At 37.1% G+C, this 13,244-nt stretch overlaps 1 protein-coding gene across 2 annotated transcripts in view; it reads left to right on the forward strand.

Moving 5' to 3' along the window:
- Positions 1–13,244, forward strand: part of ARHGAP19 (Rho GTPase activating protein 19) — a 57,865-nt gene that overhangs the window by 29,914 nt on the left and 14,707 nt on the right. For both annotated transcript variants that reach the window (XM_007187427.3, XM_007187426.2), the window contains exons 7-8: positions 9,844–9,909; positions 10,930–11,121. In XM_007187427.3, the coding sequence (XP_007187489.1) occupies positions 9,844–9,909; positions 10,930–11,121 (258 nt within the window). The remainder of the gene's footprint in view (positions 1–9,843; positions 9,910–10,929; positions 11,122–13,244) is intronic.

The raw sequence follows: 13,244 nt of genomic DNA on the forward strand, positions 1-13,244 counted from the left end.
TACTATATGTGTACAGGCCAGTGGCATTAATTACATTCATATTATTATGTAAACCATCACCACCATCCATCGCCAGAACTCTTTTCATCTTGCAAAACTGAAACGCTATACCCATTAAACATAACTCCCCATTCATCCCTCCCCCTTGGCCCTGGCAACCACCATTCTACTTTCTGTCTCTATGATTTTGACCACTTTAAGTACATCATAAAAGTGGAATCAATCAATTTTAGTGATTGGCTTATTTCCGTTAGCATAATGTCTTCAAGGTTCATCTATGTTGTAGCATTTGTCAGAATTTCCTTCTTTTTTAAGGCTGACATTTCATTCACTGTATATACCACATTTTGCTTATCCATTCATCTGTTGAGAACACTTGGGTTGCCTCCACATTTAGTTCTTGTGAATAATGCTTCTCTGAACATGGACATACAATATGTCTTCTAGACTCTGTTTTTAATTCTTTTGGGTATATAGTTGGCTCCCTGTATCTGTGGGTTCCCCATCCACAGATTCAACCAATGGCAGATTAAAAATATTTGGGAAAAAAAATTCTAGAAAGTTCCAAAAAGCAAAACTTGAATTTGCTGCACACCAGCAACTATTTTTATATCACTTACATTGTATTTACAACTATTTACATAGCATTTACGTTGTATTAGGTATTATAAGTAATCTACAGATGATTTAAGGTATACAGGAAGATGTGTATAGGTTATATGCAAATACTGTGCCATTTTATATAAGGGACTTGAGTATCTGTGGATTTTGGTATCCATGGGGAAATCCTGGAACCAGTAACCTTGGATCCTGAGGTATGACTCTATACCCAGAAGTGGAATTGCTGGATCATATGGTAATTCTAACAGAACTGCCATACTGTTTTCCATAGTTGCTGCACCATTTTACCTTCTCACCAACAAGGCACAAGGGTTCCCATTACTTTGCATCCTCACCAACACTGTTATTTTGTTTTGGGGATTTTTTTGATTATAGCTGTGTTAATGGTTGTGAGGTGGTAACTCATTGTAGTTTCAATTTGCATTTTCCTAATGATTAGTGATGTGATGTTGAACATCTTTTCATGTGCTTATTGCTTATTTGCATATCTTCTTTGGAGAAATGTCTATTCAAGTCCTTTGCCCATGTTTTTTTTTTTTTTTTTTTGGCTGCACCATGCGGCTTGTGGGATTGAACCCAGGCCACAGCAGTGAAAGCACCAAGTCCTAACCACTGGACCGACAGGGAATTCCCACCCATTTTTGAACTGGGTTGTTTGCTTTTTTGTTATTGAGTTGCAGGTGTTCTTTCTATATTCTAGATATTAATCCCTTATCAGATTTATGATCTGCAAATACTTCCTCCCATTCTGTGGATTGCCTTTTACTCTGTTGATAGTGTCTTGCTGCACAAAATTTTAAAATTTTTATGAAGTCCCATTTGTCTATTTTTTTCTTTTGCTGCCTATGCCTTTGGTGTCATATGCAAGAAATCATTGCCAAATCCAATGCTGTGAAGCCTTTGCCCTTTACTTTCGTTTAAGAGTTTTGTTTTACATCTTACATTTATCTATTCTGGGTAATTTTTGTATATGGTATTAGGTAGTGGTCCAACTTCATCCTTTTGCATGTGGATATCCAGTTTTCCCAGCATCATTTGTTGAAAAAACTGTCCTTTCCCCATTGAATAGTCTTGTTACTCTTGTTGAAAATCCATATATTTGAGGGTCTATCTCTGGACTCTATTCTATTCAGTTGGTCTATATGTTTGTCTTTATGCCAGTACCATACTGTTTTGATTACTGTAGCTTTGTAGTAAGTTTTGAAATAAGAAATGTGAGTCCTCTAGCATTGTTCTTTTTCAAGATTGTTTTAGCTATTTGGGGGTCCCTTGAGATTCCATATGAATTTTAGGATGGATTTTTCTATTTCCTTTTTTTTTAATATAAATTTATTTATGTATTTATTTATTTTTGGCTGCGTTGGGTCTTTGTTGCTGTGTGTGGGCTTTCTCTAGTTGTGGCGAGCGGGGGCTACTCTTTGTTGCAGTGCGTGGGCTTCTCATTGCGGTGGCTTCTCTTGTTGCAGAGCACAGGCTCTAGGTGCTCGGGCTTCAGTAGTTGTGACATGTGGGCTCCGTAGTTGTGGCTTGCGGGCTCTAGAGCGCAGGCTCAGTAGTTGTGGTACATGGGCTTAGTTGCTTCGTGGCATGTGGGATCTTCCGGGACCAGGGCTCGAACACATGTCCCCTGCATTGGCAGGCGGATTCTTAACTACTGCGCCACCAGGGAAGTCCCGATTTTTCTATTTCTACAAAAACTGTTGTTGGGATTTTGATAGGGATTGCAGTAGATTATTTTGGGTAGTACTGACATTTTAACAGTATTAAGTCTTCCAATCCATGAACAGGGGATGTCTTTCCATTTATTTATGTTGACTTTAATTTTTTTCAGCAATGTTTTGTAGTTTTCATTGTACAAATCTTTCATCTCCTTGGTTAAGTTAATTCCTAAGTATTTTATTCTTTTTGATGCTATTGTAAATGGAATTGTTTTCTTAGTTTCCTTTTTGGATTGTTCATTGTTAGTGTATAGAAATACAACTGATTTTTGTGTGTTGACTTTGTATCCTGCTACTTTGCTGAATTTGTTTATCAGTTCTAACAATTTTTCTTTGAAATCTTTAGAGTTTTCTACATAAAAGATCATATCATCTATGAACAGAGATAATGTTACTCCTTTCCAATTTGGCTGTCTTTTATTTCTTTTTCTTGCCTAATTGGCAAAACTTGCCTCTGGCTAGTTTTGGTTCCTTTTTTTTTTTTTTTCCACACACACACAGTGTATTTTATTTTTACAAGAGATAAATAGACTGACACCAAGCATTGTACATGGATGACCACAACAAAAGCAACAATGATTGCAATTACCAAACATGAAACACACTTATACTATGTCATAATATTGACATTCAGTCCAGTAATCCTCCACTGCAACAGCTCCTTTACTTTGCAGTGAAAATTGATTTGTATATTCTTTTCCTCTGAGTCCTTGTGGGATTTTTTTTTTTTTTAATTCAGACAGAAAGTCACAAAAATTATACTCATCCTCATCAGTTCACTCAGTCCCATGTAATTAAAGTTTTGGTTCCTTTTTGTTTAACATAGTTTTTCCTTCAATTTGTCTCTCTTCTTACTTTATAGTAGCTTGATTCTGCAAGGCCAACAGGAGAGTCTCTCTAGTATGTGCTAACAAGATTCAGATGAAGATATATTTTATATATATCTTATATATAATGCATATTTTATATACATAATGTATTATAAGTGTATATATCATAATTTAATCACAGTTGTGCCATCCCATCACTTTAGCCATATTATATAACCTGATCATCACAGGAGCAGCATTCAGTCACCAATATTCTGTTGGTTAGAAACAAGTCATAAGTCCATTCACACTCAGGAAGAGGGAATTATGCAGAATGTGAACATGGAGGCCACCCTAGGATTTATCCACTACAGGATGGCAAGTGATCCAAAGTCCAGAGTTTAGAAATGACAGATTAGAATCTTTGATTTAGTAGGCGGTAAAACAAAGGGTCAGGGCTGTATCCGGGGCTTAGGTGCCGAAGTCAAAGATTATGGTCAATTAGAAGTCAAGATCTAGGTAAGTGAATTAGAGCAGTAGGTGTAGGACAACAGGAGAAAGAATGGTTTTTAATGATGAACAAAGATCTTTCAAACCAGTTCTTTATATACTTCTCATTTAGGGGAAGAACTAGTTCCAAAGCATGGATTTATAGGAATAAGTTGAGAGGAGTTGTGTGTACAGAGAGTGCAGTTAACTGACAGTAGTTGTGAATCAAGATGGGGAATTTCTAGGTGCAGTTCCTAATAGAACTCTCCTTCTGTTGAGTTCTCTTGTTACCACTGATATGGGATTAACTTTTCATAGCCCACCACTCACAAGTTGAAAGAGAGGTGGGTTCTCAGAGATCTCATTGCATCTCATGGTTTCTAGCTTTTCCACCTTCTGATCTGTTTACCTGTAGAACCCATTCTCTCTTGCCCGTTGTCCAGTACAATTCAAATATACAATGAAGTTGTACCTCACTGTGAAGGATTTTTTTAAAGTGACTTAAAACAACACAAATTTATTATCTTACAGTTCTGTAGGTTAGAAGTCTGACATGAGTCTCACTGGGCTAAAATTAAGGTGTTGGCAGGGACGCAGTCCTTTCTGGATGTTCTAGGGGAAAATCTGTTTACTTGCCTTTTCCAGCTTCTAGAGGTTGCCCACATTCCTTGGTTCATAGTCCCCTTCCTCCATCTTCAAGGCTAGCAATGTTGTATCTCTCTGATCCTTCTTCCATAGTGATGTTTCCTTCTAATCACAGCTGGGAAAGGTTCTCTGCTTCTAAGGACCCATGTGATTATAGTGGAACTGCCTGGATAGCCTAGGATACTCTCCCCATTGCAAGGTCTTTAACTTAATCACACCAGCAAAGTCCCTTTTACTATGTCAGATAACATATCACTGTGGAGGACGTTGAGAATACAGATTGTACAAACCTTAGAGATAAAACATGAGTATAGTCTCCTAGATGTAATTTGGCTTGGTACAAGTTCTAATTATTAGATTCTTTCAGACATTCTCTATTTTTACTCTTCCTTTCTCTTCCATAGATCCCTCTTTTAGCTCCTCATCCTTGGGGTTTTGATTCTTATTTGCTGTTTACCTTTGTTTCCAGGCTAGTGTGAGCACTCTTTGAGCCTCTGTTTATCTCTAAAGGAGACAAAGTATGTCTTTTTTTTTTTTTTTTTTTTGAGATTTATTTTAGTCTCAGGACTTTTCTCTTTGGATTTGAGTCAGAACCATTGTCCTTGTGGGCATCTGCTTCACCACTTTGGCTGAGTAGGTTCTTCCCTGAGCTGTTCCTGGATGAAAAATGGTTGATTGTTCTGTGTGCTCTATACTTATTCTGAGGTCCTACTTTATCCCAGATTTGTTCTTCTTGTGCTTTGTTGTCTTCCTTTTTATTTTAATAAATTTAAAAAAAATTATTCATTTATTTATTTAGACTGTGCCGGGTCTTAGTTGCAGCACTCAGGATCTTCGTTGCTGCGTGTGGGATCTTTTAGTTGCGGCATGTGGGCTTCTTAGTTGCGGTGTGTGGGCTTCTTAGTTGTAGCATGCGGACTCTTAGTTGCGGCATGCATGCAGGATCTAGTTCCCTGACCAGGGATCAAACCTGGGCCCCCTGCACTGGGAGCGCGGAGTCTTACCCACTGGACCACCAGGGAAGTCCCTTTGTTGTCTTTTTCTTGTTCTCAGGCTTCCTTGGGTGGACGGTTTACCTCCTAATCCTCAGATTCTATGTTGCCTCATTCTGTGTTCTTTGAATTTTTTTTCTCTAAAATTATTCCTAACTATTTATAGTTCTGTCCTCTATTATTATCAGTCCATCTGACCTAGTCTGGTTTTCTTTCTTTTCAATAGGAGTCACCACATCTTTTCCTAGGGAATTATGATGTATATACAGTTGAGGCCAATTCCCATTTTATCTGGGAAGTCCTATGAACTGTAAAATACCTCGGACCCTCAGATTTTCATTTAAACCTGTCTGCTTCTGGCTCCCTTTCTGAGTATCCCTTCAGCTCATAGTATCTTTTTGGGGCAGAGGTTTTTGTTTCGTTTTGTTTTTAAATGAAGTTACAGAATAGGTGGTGTGGGCTGTCATATTCTTGTTTGGAGGAAATTTCCTTTGGCTCTGCTTTATAATTTACCAAGGTAAAAATTAAACTATAGATAACATAATGTCTTTGCCATGAGACTCTTTTTTGAAAACTTCATTGTGAAGTTTTTCAAATATAGAGAAAAGTTGAAAGATTGAAACAAATAACTCTCAGATTCAACACATGTCACCATTTGCCATATTTGCTTTATCTCTCTCTCTCTCTATATATATATATATTTTAAAATTAATTAGTTAATTTATTGATTGATTGATTTTTGGCTGCGTTGGGTCTTCGTTGCTACGCGCAGGCTTTCTCTAGTTGCGGCGAGCGGGGGCTGCTCTTCATTGCAGTGCACAGGCTCCTCATTGCGGTGGCTTCTCTTGTTGCGGAACATGGGCTCTAGGCACGCGGGCTCAGTAGTTGTGGCTCACGGGCTCTAGAGTGTAGACTTAGTAGTTGTGGCGCACAGGCTTAGTTGCTCCGTGGCATGTGGGATCCTCCCGGGCCAGGGCTCAAACTGCACCACCAGGGAAGTCCTCTATATATTCACGCTTTCTTTTTTTTTTTTTTTTTTGCCTGAACCACTGACATCATGATATTTTGTCCTTTAATACTTAAGCATGCATCTCCTAAGAATACGAATATTCTCCTAATAGTCACAGTATTATTATCACATCTAAGAAGATTTACAAGAATTTCATATCAGCTAATATTCAGTTCATATTTAAATTCCCCAGTTGTCCTAAGAATGTATTTCATAGCTGCTTTTTTAAAAAACATAAACTTGGACTTCCCTGGTGGCGCAGTGGTTAAGAATCCACCCGCCAATGCACGGGACACGGGTTTGAGCCCTGGTCCAGTAAGATCCCACACGCCACAGAGCAACTAAGCCCGTGTGCCATAACTACTGAGGCTGCACTCTAGAGCCTGCGAGCCACAACTACTGAGCCTGTGTGCCACAATTACTGAAGCCCACGCACCGAGAGCCCGTGCTCCACAACAAGAGAAGCCACAGCATTGAGAAGCCCACGCACTGCAACAAAAAGTAGCCACTGCTCGCCGCAACTAGAGAAAGCCCACGCGCCGCAACTAGAGAAAGCCTGTGCACAGCAACAAAGACCCAATGCAGCCAAAATAAATACATAAATAAATAAATTTATTTATTTTAAAAAATATAAAAAACATAAACTTGACATATATACACTACCAAATGTAAAATAGATAGCTAGTGGGAAGCAGCCGCATAGCACAGGGAGACCGGCTCAGTGCTTTGTGACTACCTAGAGGGGTGGGATAAGGAAAGTGGGAGGGAGACGCAAGAGGGAGGAGATATGGGGATATATGGATACATACAGCTGATTTACTTTGTTATAAAGCAGAAACTAACACAACATTGTAAAGCAATTGTACTCCAATAAAGATGTAAAAAAACAAAACAAAACATAAACTGATCAAGGCTTACGTATTGCTTTTGATTATTATGTCACTTTTAATCTGGAATAATCACTACCCTTTATCTTCATGTCATTGATTTGTTGAAGCATTCAGGCCTATTGTGTTGTAGAATATTCCACATTTTAAATTTGTCTTACTGTTTTTTCAAGGTTATTTAACTTGTTCCTTTATCCCTTTCTATTTAGTTCCTATAAACCACAAGTTAGGTTTAGAGGCTTGATTAGATTCAGGTTAAGCATTTTTGGCAAAGATTCATAGGTGATGTTTGTATACATCATATTGCATCACATTAGGAGGCACAGAATGTAGATTGTCTTACTCTTGGTAATGCTAATTTTGCTACTTGCCACATCTCTCAATTATAAAGGTACATTTTCCCCTTTGCAAGTAGTAAGTAACCTGCAGGGCAATTACCTAATATAATGGTTTAGCATCCACTGATAATACTGCTGGACAGTATAACTATATTGTGTATCACAAAACAGTGATTTTCTAATTATATTATTAATCTTTATTAGCTGACTTTCTTCCTTGGAGAAGAGCTTTCCTTCTCTCGAGAAGAGCTTTCCTTCTCTCTCTTAGTCTCTTTTATTATGAGTCTCTGTAGGCTCATGGATTTTTAGTTATTCAAAATGTTAGTCAATTTCAGTTGTTAATTTTGATATTCAAATTGTACCAAATTTGGCCTGTGATAGCCCTTGTAAGCTGCTTCCTGCTGTGTCTTTTTGACAGGACTCCATTAGTCTTTGAGTGTTTCCATCCTGGCATAAATGTCCCCAGCTTACTTTATACTTGCTCTGCCCTGGGCCTGGAATCAATTATTTTCTTCAAGGAGCCCTAGTTTCTTCCACTGACACTGGGTATACGTACTGATTGTTTCTTGGGTGTCATTGCTTCTAGGCTCTTTGAGGGCAAGGAAGTAGAATTAAAATTTTTTTAGAAAGAAATCATTAGTTCATATTAGTATTTCCAATTCAGATTTAACATTACAGAGCTTTTTCTTGACTTCTTTTACTTTATATTTGTATAAATGTAAATTTTTACATTGCAAATTCTAGATTTTAATAGCATTTATATATGTTACTTGCTTTATCCTACAATATAATAAATTAATTTCAAAATAATACAACTATTACTACTAACAATAAACTTCTGTAAATCTGTTGACGGAAGTTTAGGATTTCCTTACAGTTCCTCTTCCCTTGAATATATCTCACTAAGGTTGTATAGTCAGAATACAGTTTTCAAAAGTTAGGTGGAATAATTCCTTTCTCTGTGCTTATGTTATCATTTAAAAAAAATTATTATTTGGCTGTGCCAGATCTTAGTTATGACACGCGGGAACTTCATTGCAGCATGCGGGATCTTTAGTTGCAGCATGCGAGATCTTTAATTGCGGCATGCGAACTCTTAGTTTCGGCATGTGGGATCTAGTTCGCTGACCAGGGATTGAACCTGGCCCCCTGCATTGGGAGCATGGCGTCTTAGCCACTGGACCACCAGGGAAGTCCCTTTTTTAAATTTTTCAATTTGATATACAGATATATTTTTTGTTGTTGTTGTATGGGTTTAGGGTTTGCCTCTTTTCCTTTTGGATTTAATTTTATTTTTTGAACCTGTGGTATATTTATATGTTCAAAAGTCAAAACTACACAAAAAGGTATATTTAGAGAAATTTCAGTCCTTTCCCTAACCATTTTCATTGTTTTCTGGTTTATTCTCTTAGTGTTTTCTTTGTGTTTCTTTTTGTAAAAACAAATTATTGTGTATATGTGTGTATATTTTTATTTCCTCTTCTTTCTTACACAAGTGCTCTATACACTGCTCTGTAACTTTTCTCACTCAACAGCAGATCCTGGAAATCACTCATATCAGTTTGTAAAGTGTTTCTTCCCTCCCTCCCTTCTCTCATTTTTAATGACTGCATAGTACTGTGTTGTATGGATGTATAAAAGTTTATTTAACCATCCTCCTATTAATAGATATTTCGGTTGTATGTAATATTTTGATTAATCTTATCCAAGTATGTTTTGTATTTCTGGAGTAATATCTTCAGGATAGATTTTCAGAAGTGAAATTTTTGGTTTAAAGGGTAAATGAAAATATAATTTTTTTAGATGCTGCCAAATTCTCTTTCATAGTGGTTGCATTATTTACACTTCTACTAGGACTGTATCAGGATACTTATCACAGGATTCCGGGTAATATACCAATAAGCTAAATTCCTCCTTGTCTGTTGTTACTCCATAGTAATTCTAAATGTTATTTTCTATACAGTGATTCTAAAATGTGATTTAGGGACCACTTGAAATTTGTAAGGATTTGGGGGTAGTTTTTGTCAAATATAAATATTACTACAAATGTCTGTTCTGGCTCATTTGAGAAAAATTATATATATACACACACATATGCCATATATGATTTTTAAAACTACAGTAGTGTCTTTTCACAGTTTTCCTGTTGGATTGTTGAGCTATCTTTTTGGTGGCAAGAGAAAGGAAACTATGAAATAAGGTATTTTGAGGATCTTTTGTTTTTCCAGAGTAATCTGCCAGTCAGATCATTTTAAGAACCACTGTCCTTATGACCTGAAAGAATTTTAGATTCTGCTAACCATTTGTTCTTGTTTTTCTTTTATATCCTGCCCAGGCTCCTGCTTATATTCGGGAATGTGCTAGATTGCACTATTTGGGTTCCAGAACGCAAGCATCAAAGGTAAGAATAGGAAATTGCTCTTAGCCCAAACAAGGAGAGAGCTAGTTAAGATTAGTGGAGTTTTAAAACAATGTATGAAATCAAAGTAAAGACATAAGAAAATAAAATGTGTTATAGTTGAAAAAAAGTCTGTAAATAGCAAATGTATTAAATATTTTTAGTTATGAAAGTACAGTTTTATGTAATACATTCTTCTTTCAAGTTTCGTGGTAAGGTAACAAACACTCTGAAATGTCTGAAAGACTTGAGACCTATGAGCTTACAAAGCAAATGTGTGACGCTTATTAACAAGATTACATGATTATTGAGTTTTAAAAGTGAGAAGTTTAAAAAACATCACAAGCACTTTTTGATGATTTTTTTTAGTCTGTCTTGATTAGAAACTTAAGCTGTCATCTTATGCTTCTTTTTCTGCTCCTGTTGGTTTCTACCTCTCATTCAGCAAATATTTGGTGTGACCAGGAAAACAGTATTTTATTTCAGCTAGTTTAACTGGAGTATGGTTTTTCTTAGAGAGTTGTTTTTGTTCCTCTACCACTGCTGCGTAGTTATCACATATTGTCATGTGAGCACCAGCCAAGAACCAGTGTACTTGGTCTCTAAGATGGGTCTGTCACTTTAGTATCTAGATGATTTCAAACTTATAGGTTAACTTCAATTTCTTCTTCAATGAAATGGGAATAATGATACTTTCACTGCTTAACTCATAGGATACCAATGAGAATTACATGAGATTAAAAGATGCTCTGAAAACTGGACTATTATATAAATATAATTTTTGGTGACAATGTTCTAAATGAATTTAGGTTTTCTGGGCAGGTCATGGGAGTGGGCTGTTGATATAGTCTATAATTGTAGGTTTCTCTTTATCTGATGATAGTATTTAGATTTTTCTTGTTCCTACATTTAAGAGTATACCATGTTTCTCACATCTCCCCTTTTTTTGTTCCAGTGTGGTGGGAATCTGGAAACAAAGCTGGCAGGATATATTAATTCACTTTTCTTTTAAATTTTCCATAGGATGATCTTGATCTGATAGCTTCGTGTCATACCAGCTCCTTCCAAGTGACAAGATTTCAGAAATGGAACCGGCGAGATTCCTGCCTTCATCAAGAGGAGACCCAGCAGCGTACGGGAGAGGCACTAAGAGAATTGTTCCAACATGTTCACAATATGCCAGAGTCGGCAAAGAAGAAACACCTTATCAGACAGGTGCTGAAGGCAGGGAGACAGTGACGGGGCTTTAGGAATGTGATTTTTGCTTGTAGAATCACTAGGGAATATTATTAAGAATTTCATTTAATTTTTGTCTCTTACTGGTCCAAGCTTTGGTTTAGCCAAGAAAGAGAACTTGTCTATGGAACCTCAGTGGTGATCTCTGTACTATTGCCCCACTAGAGAAAGGGGTGGAGGCTCTTGGATTTATACAGTAAACAGAAGGATCCAATGTGGTTAGTTTCTCTAATTTGGTCATGTATGACATTTAAACCCTTCATATTTTCTTGGCAAATAACTTAATCTTGCTGACTTTCAATTTTCTTGTTTGTAAAATGGTGACTGTAATACCCATGTTTCATGGTTGTAAAGATTAGAAAGAATCTATGTAAAGTGGCTGCCATAGCAGAGAAAAAGTGGTAGTTCTTACTAGTGAGTTGTTTGCAGTTAGAAAACACTAAATCAAGGGCCTAGTGTGATACTAGAAATAGGAATTCTAGTGGCTGAGTTTGTTTTTTTTGGAGCTATGGGAGCAAAATTAGGTCTCTCATTTGCTATCTTGAGACTCAAAGTATAGCTTGAGTAAATATTGATGACTTGGTTAGTTTCTTTCTCAGGAAATTTATTTTGTCTCAGCCCCTCTTGAATTTTAGCTAAACAGGCAAGGTCAGCCTCTTGACTTCTTCTTTTTCTTTTCTTTTTTTTAAAGGATACCTTTAATTTATTTTATTTTATTTTTTGGCTGTGTTGGGTCTTCGTTTCCGTGCAAGGGCTTTCTCTAGTAGTGGCAAGCGGGGGCCACTCTTCATCGTGGTTGCGCGGGCCTCTCACTATCGCGGCCTCCCTTGTTGCGGAGCACAGGCTCCAGACGTGCAGGCTCAGTAGTTGTGGCTCACAGGCCTAGTCGCTCTGTGGCATGTGGGATCTTCCCAGGTCAGGGCTCGAACCCGTGTCCCCTGCATTAGCAGGCAGATTCTCAACCACTGCACCACCAGGGAAGCCCAGCCTCTTGACTTCTTATTCGACTGAGCCCTTCTTGAGGGATGTCTGTGTTTTTATTTATTTTTTTACACCTAACCTCAAGCATGGGGCCAGACAGAAACAAATGCTCAGAAATGTTGAACTAAGCTGTTCTTTACAATTGACAAAGTCCTTTAAGAGAAATTTTCTGTCACTCTCTGTTTTTTTTTTTTTAATATTTATTTATTTATTTAGGCTGCACTGGGTCTTAGTTGCAGCATGCGGGCTTCTTAGTTGCGGCATGCATGCGGGATCTAGTTCCCCGACCAGGGATTGAACCTGGCCCTTCTGCATTGGGAGCACGGAGTCTTACCCACTGGACCACCAGGGAATTCCCTTTGTCACTCTCTTTGAAGTTACTTTGAGATCTAGCAAACTGTGCTATGACTGGAATTTTAGAGGGTGTTGGCCAAGTAGTATTACAGATTTAAAGCAGTGTAGTGATTTAATTCTTGGTAGAAACTAAGCCAGTAATTCAGGTAGGACAGGTGTAAATGACTTCCCTCATCAAGAACACTGAGGGTTAAAGATAATACAAAGGAAAAAACTAACATTAGTTTTGCTCTTTTTAGAAAAATAGGAAATTATAGAGAAGGATTAAAAGAAAATAAATCACTCATCCTACCAGTGTTTACATATTGGGTATTTCTTTCAGTCTTTTTCCTGTGGATATATTGGGTTGGACAAAAAAGTTCGTTGGCCAACCCAATATTTTGGAATATGGAAAAAGTTCATTTTTCCATATGGAAAAACCTGAACGAACTTTTTGGCCAAGCCAATATTTTGACATAGTTATGATCATACCATATACTTTCTTTTATTTCTCCCTTTTTCATTAAACATTACAGCCTAAGCATTTTCTCATGCATGCTTGCAAACTCCTCACATACATTTAAAATATTGCCATTTATTTTTGAAGAAACTATACTTTTACTATTCTCTATGATTATATATAATTTATTCTCCATGATTATAAAAATAATGAGTACTCACTACAGAAACATTGAAACCTCCAGAAGAGTGTCAAGAAGAAATTAAAAATCACCTGTTATCATCCAGAGATAACCACTGATAACATCTTGGAGCGTTTCCTTCTTGTA

The sequence above is a fragment of the Balaenoptera acutorostrata genome, chromosome 16 (genome assembly GCF_949987535.1).
Source record: "Balaenoptera acutorostrata chromosome 16, mBalAcu1.1, whole genome shotgun sequence".
NCBI classification, from domain to species: Eukaryota; Metazoa; Chordata; class Mammalia; order Artiodactyla; family Balaenopteridae; genus Balaenoptera; species Balaenoptera acutorostrata.